General features: G+C 33.9%; 3 protein-coding genes and 1 pseudogene across 3 annotated transcripts; 2 read left to right on the top strand and 2 right to left on the bottom strand.

Annotated features, from left to right (window-relative positions):
• Positions 1-1,115: 1,115 nt before the first annotated feature.
• LOC130806359 (pentatricopeptide repeat-containing protein At2g15820, chloroplastic) lies at positions 1,116-6,354 on the bottom strand. Its single transcript, XM_057671396.1, has 2 exons — positions 5,741-6,354; positions 1,116-3,162 (listed from the first exon to the last, which is right to left on the bottom strand). Exons 1-2 carry the CDS (start codon positions 6,302-6,304, stop codon positions 1,261-1,263), a joined length of 2,466 nt encoding a protein of 821 aa, XP_057527379.1. The 5' UTR covers positions 6,305-6,354; the 3' UTR covers positions 1,116-1,260.
• A 2,437-nt stretch (positions 6,355-8,791) lies between these two features.
• Positions 8,792-11,658, top strand: LOC130806387 (uncharacterized). Its single transcript, XM_057671438.1, has 2 exons — positions 8,792-9,927; positions 10,912-11,658. The coding sequence occupies exons 1-2, from the start codon at positions 9,043-9,045 to the stop codon at positions 11,335-11,337; spliced, it is 1,311 nt and encodes a 436-aa protein (XP_057527421.1). The 5' UTR covers positions 8,792-9,042; the 3' UTR covers positions 11,338-11,658.
• Positions 11,659-18,466: 6,808 nt separating this feature from the next.
• LOC130805750 (uncharacterized) lies at positions 18,467-19,180 on the bottom strand. Its single transcript, XM_057670534.1, has one exon. It carries the CDS (start codon positions 19,178-19,180, stop codon positions 18,467-18,469), a length of 714 nt encoding a protein of 237 aa, XP_057526517.1.
• A 1,343-nt stretch (positions 19,181-20,523) lies between these two features.
• LOC130805749 (F-box protein At3g08750-like) lies at positions 20,524-21,388 on the top strand (annotated as a pseudogene).
• Positions 21,389-21,424: the final 36 nt, after the last annotated feature.

Raw genomic sequence — 21,424 nt, 5'->3', positions numbered from 1 at the left:
TCGGGTCGGATTTGTTTTGAACAGCTCTAGTTAAAAGTAGGAACTAATTACCTATCTATTTTTGAAAAAGTTCTTGTACTAAAAAGTAAAAATATATGAGGTACGTAGGAATAGGCTAAAGAAACAAACAACATTAAAGATCCAAAAGATATAAGCCCAAAAATTATAACACAAATTCTTTGAGAGATTATCTTTAATTAGGTCGGCCCATTATATATTTTTTAAAATATTATAAATAGGTATTAAGAATAATGTAAGTAGACATTTAAGATATTAAAAATATGCATTAAGAATACTGTAAATAAGCATTAAAGATAGTATAGTAGGCATTAATCTTTAATGGGCTGAATTTGAGATACGTTTCTCAAGAGACTAGCTGAAATTGTAATTAATCCAAAGTCAATTAAGAAGACCCAACAACGAAAGAGTGACCGATAGGCTTCCAAAACTTAGCTTGTTCAAGGCCTATAATGATTGTTATGCTGATCGTTGTCTTTTCAAGCTGACTCAAGATAGGTTGAAGTTCATTAGCAGTCCATCATCATCAATTAAAATCAAAGGCAAGCACAGTCCATGAAGAAGACGTGTGAATGGTGCCATCAACTTATCCGACGCCTACTTTCAAGGAACAAGATTTTGGAGGCTGATTTGCTTGAATGTACTGTCCATTGTTGCTTTCAATCTTGACATGAAAGATTCAAGGCTACCATTGTTCTTAGATATGAGAAAGATATAATTCGGGATAAGTAAAATTTCATTCACTTTCTTAACCCTTCCTCTTTCCATTATAGGCCTTGTCGTCTATTAGAGAAAAAAGTGGTTTAAAAACCAATAGAAAAGCTAATCATAATACTTGTTTGTGATAAATTTGTTATTGAACTTAGACACAACAAGATCCGCATAAGAGTAGAGTTGATTGCACTCTAAATCGAGGAGGTTCCATCCTAAAACCAATTGATATTAGCAGGAGTATCCCATCAAGTATATGTGATAGTCAACCTGTCTCTAATTCCTCGATGTAGGATCACAAGTGACTTATTTTCCAACAATATGACCGACTAAAAAGACAAAAACCAATTATAAAAAACATATATGAAACACAGCCAAAGCCAGAGTAAAACAAGAAATGCACAAAACTTCATTGAGCGTTGTCTGCTCAGTATTATACTTATATATCTCAACTAATAAGCTTCTATTCTGTCATTAATATTGAATGTTGAAATCTCTATAAGACTAATGCCTTAAATTATGTACAAATAATTAAAACAAAGCATCATCACTGTCTGAAAATCCAGAACCAGGTTCCACACTGTCATCAAAATCAGACTCATTACTCGACCAGTAATTTGATCTTTCTGTAATTGAATTCTTTATAGGTTGTTTATCAGCTTTTAGGAAGTTTTGTAAGTCATCTAAAAGATATGGTTCTATAAGTTTTCTAAAGCTATAACAATGGCTTCCTATGAAACCCAACCAAAACACCTTACCCTTTTGCTTTATCCTGAAGTCCAATGAATATGATTTCAAAGCTTTAAAGACTCGCTCAGCTTCGCTTTTGCTTCCTTTCACTTTCAACACAATGTCCCCGGTTGGTGTCGTGTATCCTCCATGCATAAACCAGTACGCAAGAACACGCGGTGACAACCATCGATGAATCAATTTGGGAATTGTTTGCCGCCCATTAGCCCAAAATTGATCAGCATAGAAACCAAAACAAGTGTGCGCAACTGTCAGAAATTTCGAAGGGATGAATTTGAATTCAGTATCGTCTGATGAGCCGTCGGAATGTTGAACCCATTCATGGAACTTGTTATATATATGTCGTTTTAAGATAGAATGAATACCAGGATTATCCTTAAACTCGAAATTGATGAAATATAACTTGTTTTTCCCAGCGTACTCGATTTGCAAGCCGCCTAACAGCAAACCCACCAAAATCTCTCTTTGTTCTGGAGTTAGTTTCAGCTTCACTTTCCTAGAAACCACTTTCTTCTGGGAGCTAAAAATGTTATCAAGCTTCTCCATTAGAGAGGAATCAACCTCGTAATTCTTCTGGCGCATGAACTTGTATAGTTTTTCGGCCTTCAAATTATCTCCACAAGATATGTACCCGTATAACAGGGTATTACATGACCTGCTGCCGGCACCAATAGCCTCATTCTCTAACATCTGGTTGAAGATGCTTTCAGCTTTCTCGACATTGCTAGTTTTCACCAATGAGTCCAAGTAGATGCTAAATAGAGTCCGAGTTGGCTCGCATTTGTCGAGGCATTCCAGGAAGGTGGACTCTACTTTATCATGTAAGTTTAATTTGTTGTACATATTCAAAAGATCTACATATGATGGTGTAAGAGACTTGAGACCGCTCCTAATGAGCTCTTCCATAAGGGAACCGACAAGCTCCACGTGTTGATCAGTACACATAATCTCTATGATCTTTCGATATGCCACAATATTTGTTGCTCCGACCTTCGCCTGCAATTCTCTAAATATCTCCAAAGACTTCATGGAATCACCAACCTTAGCATATACATCCATTTTGTACACATAAGCTTGAGTTGGAATGCCACCATCACATTGGAGAAGCTTAGCCCAAGTCTTTTCTGCAGTATCTACATCACCTTCTTTAGAGCAAGCCCTTAGAATAGATAAGAGAGTATATCTACTCTCCGGAATTCCCCTCAAATGCATCTCCGTTAACAGAAAGAGCATCCGCTCTTTATCAATGATATCCTGATAGCTATGAAGCCAAAGGAGGCCACCATAAATTTCCTTGTGTATCTCTAATCCACGAGTTGCGAGATTATGGAAAATGAACTCTGCCTGTCCAAGGTACTGCTTTACAGAGTTTGCGGGTTTGGTAACAATAGCTTTGAAGAGAGCATTTTGGAGACTAAGTTGAGGGTAATATGCTCCTAAATGTATCATGCGGTTGTAGATGTCACATGCTTCCTTAAGGCAATCCTCATCGGAGGCACTGAGATATGCAATGATCAAGATATGAAACGTTGACTCACTTGGTACCCGACCCTGATTAATTATATCATCAAAAATCTTCCGACACTTTGCGAACTTCCTTTCTCTACCCATATTATCAGCAAGTTTGGTGGCCAGTGAAAAATCAAACCGATACCAATGTTGTTGGATCATCCACTCGTACACCTGAGCCATTTAATCCATAAATTCTTTTAGTTACAATTTTCAACTATAGGAAGATCAGAATACTATTAAATAAGGAAACAAAGTATATTACTCCTCACTAGAAACAATTAGAGTTTGGTGACATACTGTACATATAAAAAAATCTCTACAATATATGCTAAGTTAATCCTATAGGAGTAATATATATGGTGTATGTGTAGTAAACCGGTCTAACACGAGTAAACTTAGACTAATATAATCTGCTCTATTCGAATGGATATGCATAAAGAAATAAAATAAATTATTATTTGTTAACTACCAGAAACAAGAATTTAATGGGTTTAAAATAACAAATCAAAAATTACACAATTTGCATAATCACTGATTTCTCATTATTCATAGATCATAGATCAAAACAAACTTTGCATTTTGAAAACTCTTTACTCTTTAGCTCTATTACTCTTCTTGTTTGTCAAACTTCTTCAATCAAGCCAAACTCATCACACTAAACTCCATCATCATTAAAATCATAAGGTTGATTTTGTTATAGAAGTTATCCCGGAAATCAAGGTTGTATTGAGTTTCAAGGTAAACATTTAAAGTGAATTTTGTTATCCGTAGAAAATAAATTTAATTGGGTAATAGTTCCCAAACTTGATTTTGTTATTTTTGAACAAAAATTGTGAAAAATTGTGAAGGAAAATGTGGATGTTCTCCCTTATCTTTCCAACCGAACATATCTTCTCTTCAAGACATGCAAGGCCAAAAGACCAAGGATCACGACGTTTATAGCATATGAGATGTTGGAATGATTACTTTTATAGTCTTTTTCTTCTTTACACCGGAAAATAATGAAGTCAATACTCAATATCGTTGATTCAAAATCTAAATCCTTAATAGAGAATGATTGGGCATTGATGAGTGTAGACCGTAGACCCAAGCAATGAAAGCTTGGAAAAGTTGAATGTGGCCAAAATGAGCCAAAGTGAAAGTTGATTGAACTGCCATGCCAAAGGACAATTGAGCATGAAAGATGGTTTGATTTAAAGAGGGAAGAGACACAAGTGATAGAGTGCATTGCATAGAAAAGAGATTGAAAAGGCCAACTAAGCTCAGGAAGGAGCAAGGTGTAGCACCTATCAGTAAGTTTGGAGAATGCTTACAACGTTGCCAATGCAATGCGATGAAGCCTTGTTTTTGCACTTTAATGAAGGCTAATTGACGAAATTGATCATGTTCATGCGTTAATGGCCACGTGTGTTGATGATGGTGATTGAATGTTTGACTCCGTACACTCATATCATATTAGTATAGAAAAGGAAATGTTTACATGATTGATGAGTTGTGAACATGAGAGGGTGACCTTGCCTAACGATGAGGAATTTCGAGTGGAAGCCACTAGAGAGATGCACTTGAAGATGCACAATGACATTTCAGAAAGCTTGGGGACGTGAGATGCATTCCTAAGATGATGAGGAATCTATTCTCACTGATAAGTGAAAACTCAAGCAATGAAAGTTTGGAGAAGTTAAATTTGGCCAAAATGAGCCAAAGTGAAAGTTGGTTGAGTTTACATGTTCGAGAGACAACTGAGCATACCATGGAAGATATTGATGCAAGCGAGATTGAACGAGCAACAAGGTGCAGTTGGTGAGTTTGGAGCATGCTTTACTCTAACGAGAAAAAGGTGTGATCATTTGAGCAAAGCATGTCGAAACCTCTTTTTGCACACATGATTCTTTTGGGAGTTCTATGTATGACTTCTTTGACCCTTAGGCTTATAAAGGGGGTTCATAAGGTCAGAAAAAAAAACGTGGGAAGAAGGGAAAACACATTGAGTTATTAACCTCTAGGAGAGCAAAAGCGTTTGAATGAATGAAAGTTCTTCATGAGTGAATCAAACTCTTAAGGGTGAATTTGAGTGTGAGTTATAAATCGTAATTGTTGAATTATTATCAAGAAATACAAATATATTAATTTGGGAGAGAGTAACTTGCTTTTACATTGAGTATGCTATGTATGCTTTGTGCTTTGTTTTTCTTTTATATCCCATCTCCATTCTCTAATATGTATGCCCATATACACAACAAAATAGTATTTTATAATCATATAAAGCCAATAAAATCATAAGCACATTTGTATATACGACCTGTATGATTATTAACATTAATTGGTAAAGATGTTAATCAAAATTTAATGTACTTTAGTTAGAAAAACTAATTGATAAGGTTTATATTTTCTTCGCAAATTACTATTTTTTTCACAAAATTCAATCTCATACATTAGCACTTGTAAATGGTATTAGGTGCTAATTGAAAATTACAGAGAAAAACATATGTTAAAGAAAAAAAAGCTTCATTACCATGACAATTGACACATTTAATTTAATAAAATGCCCAATTCCTACAATAGTAATGAAGTGCAATTGGGTATGCTTAATCATGAGGTGAAAGAAAACAATTCAAACATCATTTCTCTCTATAAGTAGTATAATGATGCTCCATATTCCAAAACGTGAGAGCAAATCACCGATTATCAAAATCAAATATAGTAAACAATCTTAAATGCAAAGATAAACCAAAATGATGAAAGAAATTACCCAGAAAGCAGAATCATGGACACGAATACGCATAAAATGAAGAGCAATATAAGTAGCATCATCCTGGCGCATCCACTTTTTCTGAGCAGCAAGAAGTCGAATTTGAGTTGGGCGTTTTTGAACAGGCAGCTCTTTACAAAGCCAAGCTAACTTAGACCGCCTCCAATTCTCCGGAAATTCCTCCAATTCTTTCATCTCTACAACTGGTGATTCAAATTGTTGATTAAGATTCTTCCTCAATTCATTGCCATCCCATTCTATATCAAATCTCATCATTTCTCCATCTTCCTCATCAACACCCAGATTTGAATTTGTTTCTTTTACGGTTTTTTTGCCCACCAATTGTTCGACGGAAGTAAGACTGCCATTGCTGGCTTTTACATGGAATTGAAGGGGTTTTAGATTTTGTAGGTATATTGATGATGAAAATGGCGGATTGAGAAGGCGAGAAGGGAGAGAGAAAGAAGAGAGATTGGGATTGGAAACGAAGGAATTCGAAGGAAGAAAGTTAAGGAGAGAGAGTGGAGTTAGTTGTAGAGGTTTTCCATAGCTTAGTAGCAGCATTTCTTTCTCTTCAATCTCTAGTCACTTCTCTCTCTATGTTTGTTTCCCGTTCTTATCCTGGACCTCGTTCCCTCTATCAATTTTTTTTTTTATTTTTTTTCCACGTCGGATAGATCGATGAAGGCAAGTGAGCTTCGATTTCAAGATTTACCCGAAAAACAAAAAAATTATTAGAAAAATTGAGATTAATAATACAAAATTTCACTTATTGATCGTGAATAATTTCACCTTTTAATTATTTTTTAATAATTTAATCTTTGTTTTTAGTTTGTTATCAGCACACCCTTTTATTTTAAAATATTTCAACCTTTTTTTAATTTGCTATTGGCATACTTTATTAATATGCTGACAGCAAACTAAAGGAAAAAGTTAAATTATTAAAAAATAATCTAAAATTAAAATTATTCACAGCGGATGAGTGAAAAGTTGAATTATTAATTTTAATTTTTTCAAATTTATTTCAGCAGAGATAAAATATGTTTATTTTTAATACTCCTTTAATTCCTAAATGATGTTTATATTTGTTAGGTTGTTCTATTTGTGGTTCCTCTAACTAATATTTTTATTTATATTCAAATTAATTAACTTTATTTTTATTTATATCACCTGGGGTTTCTTGACTGTCCGCATTCCTCTTTACTCCTTCCTTAAGGGTATTGGGTATGATATGTACGCCTGTGCACGATACTGGAATGGTCCTTATCTTTTTGTTTATGGTTTTCACATATCTTTAACTAATTTAATTTTAACATTTTTATATTTCTTATTGTTCCACATGTTTTTCATTAACTTTTTTAAAACATTATTTTATTAATTGTGATTCCTATATTTTTCCACTAACTTTATTGTAGGAGTAATAATTTTTTGATGCTTATGATTTCACGTTTTCTTCGATAGCTTTATTATTCAATAAAATAATATATTCACCATTTGAATGATTCAATTTTTCTTAATTTCTTAAATATTTCTTACGAGAACATCACTCAAAAACAAAGAGAGTATAGCTTGTTAATCTAAGTGATTGTTGGGTCGGTTTAGTAACTAGCTTGTTATGCATCTTTTTGTTAGCTTTTGTTTTTTATTAGCTTTTAAACTTTTAGTAATTAGCCTAGGGGATGTTTGGCAATTGATTGTTTGTTATTGGCAGTCCATTTTTTAGTTGACTTGTTTAACCAACTGGAAATGTTGGCTGTTTTTATTGGCTTTTAAGCTAGCTGAAAAATTCAGCTGTTTGTGGAGATGTTGGGTAAATTTGAGTATTAGCTGTTGACTGTTTATTAAAGAAAAAGTGGGTCATTAAGCCAAAAGCTAACCAAAAAACCTAGCTGAAGCAACTTTTTCATTTTGGCTTAAAAGCCAGCTTTTCAGCTATTTTAAAAATCATTTACCAAAACCTAACCAAAAATGGTTGGGTTTGAATTTCAATAAAGTTTAACGTAGTTTTTCTAATATTTTCAAATCTGATTATATGTTAAAATTTTGCGCCATAAATTTTCAATCGATCTTCACATCCAATCGGTGTCCTGTCTCTCATGAAGCTTAACTCATTAAAATTTAATTTTAAAAAAATGATAATTAATTTATATAACTACACACTTACTCGGTACTTCAACAAAAAAAGACAAAATAAAGCCTTAAAATTTAAAAATAAAAATAAATCAATAAAACATTAATAAGAAAAAATGCATATTACATGTGATTATGAAGAAGACAAATCTTGAACAACTTGAACGATTTTGGAATGAAAAAGCAATGAGTAAGCTTGAGAGAAAGATTTAGGAAGGATGCATGAGTTTGTAATGAATAGAAATAATAAACTTTCGGTGATGACTTTGTGAGACTAAAGGGGCGTACGTGGTTTTTCATTTCTCTATATTTTTTTTTTGTGTTTAAAAAAATGACAATTTTTTTATTAAAAGCAATCGTGAGACAGTTTAATATAGACCGACTTATTTTTAATTTATTTATAAAATTATAAAAAATAGTTTATATGTAGTTAAATTTTTTTTAATATAAATAATTTAAACTATTGTATGAGCTAATATTTTAATGAAACGATCTCATACAAAAATTGCTGCAAATAATATAATGGAGTAGCCCATTTAGAACGTTCTCTCGAAGAAATTGTATTGTCAAACTTTGTGTTTCACATTAAAACAAACTTTAACTGTTTTATTTCTATACTAATATAGAAACTCGTACAATGCACAAATTTATTAATATGAAATATATAAAAGTATAATTTCAAATAATAATGTAAGCATTTATTATTGTGATTAAATGTACCGAATACACGATTCTTTTAAAGCAACAATTATTTACTTTTTTTTTATTATTTATTGAATACATTATTTTTTTTTCATTCAATTAAAAATATATCAGATTTTAAGTTAGACATATAAAATTATAATAATAAATTATATAACAAATCAAATTCTAAATTAGGTGAATATTCTCATTTAATCGATTATGATCAACTATAATCTGGTACATAGGATGCTATCACATATGACATATCGCTAAAGCGATAATGGGATACCGCAGTGCACTGCACAGTACTGTCATGGTCACACTCACAACATCTGGACAGAATCAGCCACAGGTTTCGATCTTATCAACACCCCATTAAATGTTGCAAACTTCTCTTCAAATACTCAACATAACTAATCAAATATCCAACCTAATTCTACCATTTCCAATACTCAAAAACACTTCCCAAACATAACCATTAACCAATAATGTCACCATCTAAACCACCATCATCATCTTCATCGCACAACAATGGCTCCATCACCACCATCAACACCTATTTAGCATCAGCCAAACCATTCCTTCGAGGCGAACTCCAAACCATAAACCCAAAACTCCCTTCCTTAATCTCTGTTCTTAAATCAGTCGGCGCCGGTGAATGCTGGCATAAACACGGCACATTCCTTGATCACCTCATCGATATCTACCGCATCCTTAAACTTTGGGGCTGCCCTGAATCTGTCTGTCTTTGCGGCCTCTTCCACTCCGCCTATTCCAATTCTTATGTCAATCTGGCAATCTTCGATCCTTCCACCGGCCGTGACACTGTCCGATCTTATGTGGGTCATTTGGCCGAGTCTCTTATCCATCTCTTTTGCATCGTCCCTCGACAAACCCTTATTCATGATCAACTCATTTTTCATTATTCGGATTCGGAACTCACCCAACACTTAAAAATGTCAGAAGTTTCTCTTGAAATGATTAAAACAAATGGGGTTTCGAATAAAGATGAAATTTGGAGGAAAAAGATTAATTCCTTGGTTCCTGAGAATGGGTTAGTAGTTAAGCATATTAAGACTAAGGAAGATGTGGAAGTTTCTAGAAGAATTGTTGCGGTTTTTGTTTTGATGACTATTGCTGATTTTAGTGATCAGTTGTTTAATTTTCAGGATGAGTTGTTTGAAAATTTGAATGGTAGGCTCCAATTTAGTGGGAATAATGTCCAATCTTTATGGCCTGGAGATGGGAAACCAGGGCTTTGGATGAACTCACTTTCGAAAATGGCGGCTGTTTATATGTTGATTGTAAGAGAAGAGGAGATTATGATTGAGGAGAGAAAGAAAGCTTTTGAATCAGATCCTCATCTAACAATGGTATCATTAGACGGAGAAAGTTAAACAAGTCTTTCTTTTATTTTTTTGTATTTCTATGTTCACAAATTCACGGTCTCTCCGTAAAACATTACTGGTAATTGAGTTAAATAGCCTAAAAATAGAAATTTTTAGTTTATGGGCTTCTTGTTTTGAGGTCGTCTTAACGTGAGACGGTTTCATACCAGACGCACTAATCTATGTTTTGATTTTATTAGTGTATATAACATATTTTTTGGGGTCTCAACCATTGGTTTAAGCTTTTGGTTGATATGGCTATTTAACATGGTACTAGGAGCTTTTGTGATGGAAGATTAGGGGGGAATATTTCGCGTCATGTATAATGATAGTTTGGCCTGCATTCACATTTCTAACCCAAATGGCTTTCGTGTGAGACGTAAGGGGTGTATTAGAGTATCATGGCTCATGGGACCTCAACCATCAGCTTAAGCTTTTAGTTGAGTTTTGTTTGAGTATATAACAGGTCTTGGAGCCTCAACTAAACGCTTAAATTGATCGTTAAGGCCTCATGATATGTTATATACTTAACAGATTTATCCCGATTATATTGCAAAACCAAGGCACATCACCATAACGTAAAGGTGTTTGAGTTTATCGCGGTCGAAATATAGGTTGCATTGACCGCAAAATTATCGGTATTGACCGTGAAATCTGTTTTGGCACCGTGACCGAAATCGTATTTTTGCACTATGATTTAGACCATAGTGTAAAAATAAGGCTGCATCGCAATGCATTGTAAAGGTTTTAAAACAAATGAATTGATATTTTCTGCGTTGTAAAGGTGTAAAAAAATAGCGTTTTGGTAGTATTAAGGGATATCTTGATTCTACAGATATTTAGGCGTTACGATCACATCACCGTTCTCTTATCACGATCGCGACTGTTACCACATTTTTATACTATGATCATGACTTCTATTTATAATAATCCTAACTAATTTGGATATTTTGTCTTATTTTCCGATAGGTAGATAGAAGAGATGAAGACATAGAACTGGTTATACCACCTGTTTTTAACAAGTGCAGGGAAGTTTTAAACCCAGAAGAGGAAAGGAAAGGAAGGAATTTGTATTGGGAAGCTGTATGTGAGCATGGGAAAATAGGGTTGGAGAAAACAGAAGAGTTATTAAAAGAATGTATTAAGAAGAACCCATTTGTAGGGGAACCCCATGTAGTTTTGGGACAATTGTATTCGGGTAAGGGAAGGTTTGAGGATGCAGAAAGGGAGGCTGAAAAAGGATTGATTCTTCTGTTGGAATGGGGTAGTCCTTGGGATAAGAGGATGTCTTGGGAAGGTTGGATTGCTTGGACTCGAGTTTTACTCATGAAATCTAAGGAGAAATCTTGGCCTAACACTTCTTGGGGTATTCTTAATTTAGGCCTTGTTAGATGATCTCATTATGTACTCGTACTAGTTTATAAACCGATCATTCTTAAGTCAAAGGTCTTATTAGGTGTAACCTGTGTATCTCATTTGATTGATAAGGTATGACTTGCTATCGTCTAACCCTCTCTATACACTGATTATAGTTTCCATGAGTTATATATATTTATTAATAAACCGGTATGTACTCCTGATTGGTATTTTGAGGCCTAAATTTTTCTAGATATGTATGTGATTATTGTTGTTTTCAAGTGATTAAGCAAAGTAACGAGTATATGTGATGCTTGATCTCTCATTGATGTGCCAATGTAATGATAAATTTTGCACCAATCATTTGCCAAATGCTATATTCCTTTATAAGTTAGCCCCGATACCGTGCACATGTTAACGATCAAACATAAGACCTTCCATGCCTCAGGCGAAGAAGTAAACCAACTCATCTAGCTCATAATCTTTGTCAAATGCTATAGTTATTATGGATTCTCAATGGAAAATTACAAATCTCAAGCATACTACTTTGTCCCTTTGATTTTGCATCAAAAAGAATTAAAAAAAAGTAAATATTGATAATAAATAAAGAGGGAGAATGAATTGTGTAAATAAAATTAAAATAAAGTTAAACTATATGGATGAAACTAAAAGAAAGTGATAGGTCATTGTCCCAAAATAAACATAATGCAAAATAAGTAGAACAGACCAAAATAACAATTAATAAAAGTGAGTAGGACGAAAAAAAACAATTTTTTTTACCTTTTCTAAACCCTGATCAATGTACAATGACCATAACTTTTATGAACAAGATATAGTGGCATGCGTCAGTTATACTGATTATATTGAAGATGATGAAGCTCACTAGTGTTCGAGCAAATAGATAGTATGAAGGGATGTCACAACTCACAAGACACATTTTTCATTGTGTCGCCACCCTATATACATTGAAATTCCAATATTGCCTTTAATCAAATTTCATAACTTTATCTATCTAATTTCTATCTAAAAAACTCTTTGAACTAAAATTCAATATCGAAACACTATGCATATACAAAATAATCATCAAAATGATTCGGTAAGCATCGATAACGATCGTTACTTTCAAAAACAAATGCTTGTGTTGAAATTTGATACATGTTTACTCTTTTGGCCATAAGTTTCAATAAAAAAAATCATATACTTGCAATGTTTGTAGCATTAGAACCTGGACTTCAAGATCTTTCTAGTAATATATTATATCCTAAATTCTGATAACCGAGCGAGAAATGACGATCGTTTAAAGTTTGTTCGTGTTGAAATTTGATACATGTTTAATCTTTTAGGCGTAACTTTTTATACAAAAAAATATTAACGCAAGGTTTGCGGCATTAGAAATTAGACTTCAAGAACTTTCCAAAGATATATTATATGCTTAAATCCGATAACTGAGCGAGAAATGACGACCGTTTAAAGTTTGCAGTTATTTTAGTAAATCCAGTCGCTTAAAACACGTGACCGAACTGCGGTATGGTCACATGAACAAGCTGCGTATATAAAATTAGCTGGAGAGTTATTTAAATCAATCGGTGAAATTGAACACTATAATCAGCTATCAGTCGTCTCTATTTTTTATTTATCAAGTAGATTGATAGAATGGAAGAAGTAACGGTCCGTTTGGTAGGTGGTAATAAACGGTAGTAATGGGAATGAAAAACAAGTGTAATTTTGGTTGAAAAATCTTTTGGTTACCTTGATGGTCATGCTTGTCCAACTTCAATCATCTCATTTTCTTCATAAAATTCATTCTAATGCATTACCATTGGGAGTGGTGATATTAGGTGGTAATGAAAATTTGTAAACAAAAAAACTTTTTTTTGTAATCAAAGTTTCATTACCATGGGAATGATATGGAACTTTTGATGAAATTTTACACTATAAATCATTCCCTTTACCGTCATTTATTACCACTAACCAAACGGGCCGTAAGTGAAACATATTTTATCTAGTCCTTTGGAGTTGTAGTAGCTCAATAAAAGTATTTGATTGATTGGCAGTGAATTTTTAAAATATCGTACTTAAGATGAAGTATTAATGTAAGACCTCGAGATTTTAATGATATAATTATTTAATATTTTAATAACTTTTGGAGATTTTATAATTATATTAAATTATTTTTGAATTAGTTTTAAAAAATTTCTTTCATATACGAATTTAAATGCTAACATATATATATATATATATATATATATATATATATATGTATATATGTATATATATATATATATATATATATATATATATATATATATATATATATATATATATATATATATATATATATATATATATATATATATATATATATATATATATATATATATATAGTTACGATTTCTAAATAAAGTGGTTCGAAACAAAATGATTATTTTATTAAAATGTGTGAGCACACGAAGGTGAGTCTCGTAGTTGGGTCTCGCAAGAAAATAAATCTAGATAAAGATAGATAAATAAATAAACATAAACATAAACATAAACATAAACATAATAATAATAATAATAATAATAATAATAATAAGAAGAAGAAGGATAAAAAGCCATGAAAATCCTAAATGTTCAAAGGGTAGCCGTCAATCCCATCCCTCTTTTCCCTCTCTTTCTCACGTCCCCCTACCCTCACCAGCAACTGGCGGCCTGCAGCAGCCCATTGCCACCACGACACCACCAGAAGCAGCCCCGTCCACCCTACTTTTTCAGCAGGCGGCTGTAGGCTCTCCTAAGAGCAGCTCTGCTGCGTTTTTCCTCCTCCAGCCGTGGAGGCTGTCCACACGACCACCAATTATGGTCCACCATCACACACGTGAGCCACCACCACAAGGACCACCCATCTCTTGGTCCACTTCTTAGTCTCACTCTTTGTGCTTATTTCATAAGAGGAAAGTAGAATTTTAATTGGGTGATTTTTGTGACTTTTAGTCGTGCAGTGACGCTTACAGGTATGTACACGCAGTAATTAACCCTTACATGCATCTTGCATTCTATATTTATCGCTATTGAATTGTTTTAAAGCATATGTTGTACACTATCTGTGAATTATCGTCGAATGAAATATCGAAGTTATTAATTATATGATTTTCAAGTTTACCGATAGAAAACGATTCAAGTATGCTAAATGCTGATGATGATTTAGAATGGGAGTGATTCCCTTATTAATGAGATTTGATTATTGTTAGTTGGAATAGTGAATGGGTTCCTTATTGATAAGATTGGTTATTGCTATTTTGAATAGGAATGATTCGATTCCCATGTTATTGAATTGGTTATTATTTGTTTGAAAGGGGAGCGAGTCCTTTATTAATGATATTGTTTATTTTTAGTTTGAATAGTGAATGGCTTTCTTATTGATGAGTTTGACTTATGTTAGTTTGAATGGAAATGACTCCTTTGTTATTGAGATTGATTTATGTTAGTTGAATAGGGAATGATCCTCTTATTAATGTGGTTGATTTATGTTTTATGAATGGGAAGGAGTCCCTTAGTGATGGAGTAAGAAAGTTGGTTGTAATGGGAATGAGTCCCTTATTGATGAGATAACAGATTTGTTTGATTATTGTGGCTCCCCTGGTTAGGGTACCCCAGTGGGTTTAGTTCCCAGAGGTAGGACCATCTATATATGGTCACTATACGGGGGTATGTTCATACTTTACCATTGGGCGCCGGTATGACCCGTCACCGCCCTTGGTTGAGGTGTTGCCATGTGGGTCTTGCAAACCCCAATATGATGGCCTCTAGTCACATACGTTTAGGTATGTTGGCTCCACTGGTTTGGTACCCCAGTGGCTTTAGTTCTCGGAGGTAGGATCATTTGTTTATGATTACTGTACGGGGGTATGATCATACTTTACCATTGGGCGTCGGTATGGCCTGCACCGCCCTTTGGTTAAGGTGTTGCCATGTGGGTCTTGCAAACCCCAATATGGTGGCCTCTAGTCACATATATATAGATATTTGAAAGTGGTTAAGCTCTTGGTTCAAGTGATATTGAGAAGTTATGAAGTCGAAAAGAAGTGAAGAAGATAGAAATGATAGTGAGAAGTAGGAAGTGATGTTTAGTGGTTGTGATTGGCACTTGGAGTGTTGTGAAATCACCCTTTGATTATGACATACTCTATTGATACTAATTATGCCTTATTATGATATGATGTTAGTTACTGACGTGTACTGTTTGTCTTCTTTGTTGATGGCTCGTCTTTAATGACCCTGCTATGACGCGTTGGTCTATGATCTTATGTTGAGCAGCGGGGACATCATAGATAGACATTACAGGTGATGGAGCTTCTATGCATTGCATACGGGGGGAATGAATGAGAACCTTAAAGCGCGCAATGTTACATTTGTTTTTGATGCTACATGTAGTTTCTTTGCATTTAAATTTTTTTTTATGTTTTTTGCTTGAGGCACATTTCCCCCTTTTTGTATAAGTTATCTCCGCTGAGTAGTTTATAACTTGTATGGTTTAAAGAGTCAAGTCGGTTTAAAATGCAAGCGTTGACACCGGAACCACGATCCATGCTTGGCATTGATTTGAGAACTTGGCGATGACTCATTCCGCCGTGATATAGTTTTGATAGGCCGTTGATGCCTTTACTTTATTAGATTCTAAATAACTTTTGTTTTCCTACAAAGGCGCATAGTTTTAAGGTAGATGCCGCCGAAATTTCTACTCACCTCTTTAAAGTTTACCTTTAACGTTTATCTAAATTCTTTTCCTTTTTCTTTTTATATAACACCCGAATTTCCGACCCCTTAAAGAAACCAAAACCGTAAAGGACGGGAGGAAATTCGGGTGTTACATAAAAGAAAAGGAAAATAATTTAGATAAATTTTAAATATTAACTTTAAAAAGGTGAGTGGAAATTTCGGCAGTATCTCTTCTAAAAATCGAACATATGGTAGAGCACTTAACAAAATAAAAACATTAAACTAATCTAAGGCATCATTGCCTTTAAAATCTCACACCACGGCGAAATGATTTGTCACCGGCTTCTCAAATCAACATGTCAAGCATGGATCGTGGTTTCAGTGTCAACGTTTGCGTTTTAAAATGACTTAACTCTTTAAAACCATACAGAGTTATAAACTACGCAGCGGAAATACAATTATACAAGGGAGGACACAAGGCCTCATAACAAAATATATACAACCAAAGTTTACAAAAGATAATAAGAGCTACAAAATCGAAAGATAACGGTATGACACAAGTTATGCTTCGCCCTCATCACTCTCCCCCAATGCAATGCAATGCAAAAGAAGCTCAAATACCTGCTACGCCTGTCTATGATCCTCCTGCTGCTCGAACTTCTCCTTAATTAATATTTAGGTTTTAACGCATCTATACTTTAGCTATGACCGCATTATTATTATCAACTGGTGATTAAAAATTTATTTACAAGGTATCGCATACAAGACCCCTTTGTTTCATTTACAATATATCGAATTCTTATTACCCTTTAGCTCTTATCCTTATTCTAGTTCAAACTACTTACGCTCATACTTGCACAGTCATTAAATATATTTAAGAGAATTATGATCACCACCTTCTATGTTATGATGAACGAATGCACTTGACAAATGGAAAGCTCAAGCAAATAAATAAACAGTGGGTTCATGTATAGAATCAATATCAAAACTCGTAAGCTTTATGAAAACAATTAACATGAACAAATATTCAAACACATGGACTAAATTTCATATAATCATCACAAGTAAGAGAAAGCTCCCAATGCAACCAACTTCTCTAGAATTTCATCATTCATACTTCATATCTCCATAATGACTACTTATAATACAACTCATGAATTGAACCAACTACTCAAAAATTTCATTATTGCTTGATAATGCATAATTCAAATCTACTGATTTGTTAAATCATGTCGTCATTCAAACCACCATCATAACTTTTTATAATAATAATAACACACATGAAAATGAGTCTCATAACAAGCTAAACAAACTATATATTTATCTATGCACGTGCAATGATAATCATTATGCATGAATATGTAATATATGCACCTATCCCATATCTACCCAAACTCTCACGAACAACTTCTAACTTCAAGCAATTTCTCAACGAATTTGAGGACATAAAGCGTCGAAAATAGGGACCACTAGCTCTGGTAACCACCTGTAACACCCCTGAATTTCCGACCCCTTAAAGAAACCAAAACCGTAAAGGACGGGAGAAAATTCGGGTGTTACACTTAACCACAATGTAGGCTGATACATAAGCAATATCCTTGTGACATGCCATTTTCAGTTACTGTGATTTATTAATATTGCCATCTGAATTACTACCTTTGTTCTATTTTAGTTGCAACATAACAACATTGTCGGTTTCTTCATTTTCAAAAGGCAATGTCAATAATCTGATTAATAATGGCAAACCCTGGATATTTTTTGTGTCATTACTTGTTGTTACTCGAGAAGAGGCTGAACTTGTTAGTTTTGCGCTAATTTAAATGATGTGAACCCTTCTTTCTGAGGGAAACAACACAAGTGAAACTTGGGAATACAATGATGCATGATGTTAAATGAATAAATTTGTTAAAAGCCACCTCAATGACTTATATGGAGAGGTGTGTAAACAAAGGATGTCAAGTGATCAACAATAAATGCCTATATTCTGATTACTAAATGTTATATATGGGTTCATTTCAATGTTTTACAAAATGATTCATCTTACATGCAACTTTTAAATCCTTTACAAAATGCTACATCTAACATGTAGCCTATAGTCTTTAACCCTTTGACAAAAAATAAGAGGGTTAATTCACATGTACAAAAAGTCACTTCCTATGGATAATTAATTTCAATCTTCTTCAGGTGGAACAACATTGAGATTAATTAACCCGTGACATAAATATTGATGAGTCGAATCTATAAGCTCTGTAGGAACTTCAAGTTGACTTGGCAATTCACCTAGCCTGTCCAACCTTTTCTTTCCCATGTGTGGTTGCTTGTAATTATTACCACCCCTTACTTTAAGTACCTGAAGCATGCATAATTGATATTGAATCCATGAGTAGTTCAAAATTTTTGGATTAAAAGTATCGTATGCATCAGTTAATGCCTTAATTAAAGCTGGCAAATCTCAAGGAAACTCTCTAAATTAAATTGACTGAAGAGCATTAAAAAGACTTAAATCCAAAATGTTCATGTCAAGACTAGAAGCTGGTTGGAAAACTAGCCTAATATTGAACCCATCTTGTGTTGCAGCTTCATTAAATGCATGATCAGTTGTTAATATGTGTGGCCTTGCATTGTCTTGCTGAATCCATATGTCCCCAACTCCATTTGCTGGCCATTTTGATCTGATTGCTGGTAACACTTCAGCAGTTAACTTTTCCCTGATAACATCCCTTGTGACTCTTGTAATTGCTTTCAATTCTGGTGTACCTGCTGCCTTGTTGCTTGAACTTCTGATTGCCATTTGTGTCTCTATAAAAGGGAAGATGCCTATTTTCCCATCCCACAATATGTCCCCGTTAGTGTTAACAAGTGGCCTAGCAACAACAGCTATGAACATAACCTTTCCTATGAAATTCTTGTTTTGAACACATCTATATGGCTCTTCCTCTTCCCATGTGAATAAGTAAAATCCTTGTGTCTCTCTGCTCATAAAAAACCACTTCTCATCAATGTGTACGACGTTGTACATCAAACTGAATTTTGGTAATGTGTTAACAGTTGGCAGGATAATTTGAGACGAAATGAAGTTAAGTCTTCTATGTTTGTGTTCATGTGAAAGCTTTGGTTTGATGGAATTTTTGTGGGATCTAAGGTCTCCAGATTTTAACATTCTATATACTTGTGAATGTTCCATTTTCATTTCATTAGCAATTGACTTAATTGTGGTTCTTTTTTCAATTGGGATGACATTGAGTGTATCCATATTAAAAAAAAATTTCCTTCCTACCCTTCCCTTCTTCTTGTTACTAACATCACCATTAGCCATTGCATTTTTCGCACTCTCCCAAAGTCCCCAAACCGCCTACCGTGAAACATTATTTGCAAGTGCAGTTGCCTATATAGATCCCTTAGGCAATGTTCTAGTTGCTGGTTCACAAAGACAACTTAACTTTTGAATAATTAATTTTTTGGTTTCAATGCTTACTTCCCTATGTCGGGTCTGTGCTTGTTCTGCTTCAGCTTCTTGTAAATCTAGTTCTCTTTGTTCATTGGTCTGTGGTTCTGGCTCATTGGTCTGTGGTTCTGGTTCATTGGTCTATGGTACTGGTTGAGCTTCATGGCATTCTGGTTGAGCTTCATTTGGTTGTGCTTCTGGTTGTTCACTATGTTTGTCATCATGTTCATTACGCTGCTATTCTGGTTCATCTAGAGGCTCAAATTGTGCTTGTTGTGGGTTTGAATGAGATTGACAAGTAGTTAAACTCAAGTTTAAATTGACATCTACATTCTCATATGTTTCACTTGTGTAATCTTCATAAATATCATAATCATCCATTATATCAAGGTTTTCAAAGTAAGAAATGAATACCTCCATATCCGGGTCGAAATTCTCATCAAGGTTTGTATTTTCATCCATCTTCCTTGCTTTGATAAATCTTCAACACTTGAATGACATTGTGCATGTGTGTGAATTGTGTAAATTAGTAATGGGTAGAACCCCCCCCCCCCCCCCCCCCCCAATTACTTAACTATTGCTTGTGGTTTTTGGTTTTTCAGAGTTGATAATTAAGATCGGGTTAGACCCTAAAGATTATGAAGTAAATGCACAAAGAGTAGAAGATGCAATGTGGAAGAAGTGAAGTGTTTATATAGACTTCAAATGTGTATCTTGATTTTGGTGGGAAACTTTATTTTGGCCTCCCAAATTTTGTTAATTTTGGTGGGAAACTTTTGTATACTAAATTTTTTTCCTATATTTTAGTTGTTGTATTGGGGGCATTGAAAGCATTATTGTACTGTTTCCATATTTTAGCTGCTGAATTAGAGGCATTGAAAGCATTATTGTATTGTTCCCATATTTTAGCTGTTGTATAGGGTATTTAGCATTTAAAAAATCCAACTACTGTATTGAGGGTAAAATAGTAATTTTGCACATTGAAAAGACTATTCTTAAAAACTGTGTCAAACTCTTATGTTGCAACTAAAACAGAACAGAGGAAGTAGTTGATAGATAGAATATTATGTTATACTTAATAATCACTAAATTTTCAATTTGTGTATGATTTAAACAGAAGTAGGAAACAAAGAGAGAAGTCAATGTTAACAGCAATAAAAAATGTAGATCATTTGCCTGAGAATCTGATTGTTGAGATTCTATCTTGGTTACCAATGAAAGATCTTATGCGGTACAAGACTATAAACAAATCATGGTATGCTATAATTTCGAGTCCTGATTTCGTTTTTAAACATCTTAAAAACTACTATAAGAATAATGATGATTGGCGCGGCTGCCTGTTTGTTCAACATAATGTTACTAATACTGAACTTCAAGTGTTTGAGTTGTTTCTTGATGAAAAAATTGGAGTTAGTTTAGCTAATGAAGTGTTGTATAGCATGCCCTTGTACAGTTCTTTCATCAATGGCCCTTGTGATGGATTATATTATATATATGACTTTGATTGCAGCTATCGTGCTTTGTGGAATCCGTCTCTTGGTGAGTTAAGACACTTGCCTAAAATAATTTGTAAGCCGGATCTTCCACCCACTTTCATTACGGGCTTGGGTCGGATCCTGTTACTGGACAACCGATGATAGTGATGTCAAGCATCCTCCATCGGTTCTTGTGTATTCATTGAGGACTAATTTGTGGAAATACTGTGGAGATTTGGCTAAAGTGTGTTACATCTTTGTGAGTGGATGTTGTTATTGGTTGGGATCATACGAAAATACTTCTGATATCATTGTTTGCTTTGATATGGCCACTGATGCGTTTAAGGAGATTCATTGTTTGTCTAGTCTTTTATTATTAGAGATGTTTACTAAGTTTTATTTGAAGTTTGATTATCTTTTGCCCTTTCTCTTTATTGGATTTTTGCTGAAAATGTTTGTTATTAAGGGTTAATTATAATTTAACTCAATAATTGAAATATTTAGCTTA

The sequence above is a fragment of the Amaranthus tricolor genome, chromosome 2, assembly GCF_026212465.1.
Source record: "Amaranthus tricolor cultivar Red isolate AtriRed21 chromosome 2, ASM2621246v1, whole genome shotgun sequence".
NCBI classification, from domain to species: Eukaryota; Viridiplantae; Streptophyta; class Magnoliopsida; order Caryophyllales; family Amaranthaceae; genus Amaranthus; species Amaranthus tricolor.
This window is presented reverse-complemented; position numbering and strand designations above follow the sequence as displayed.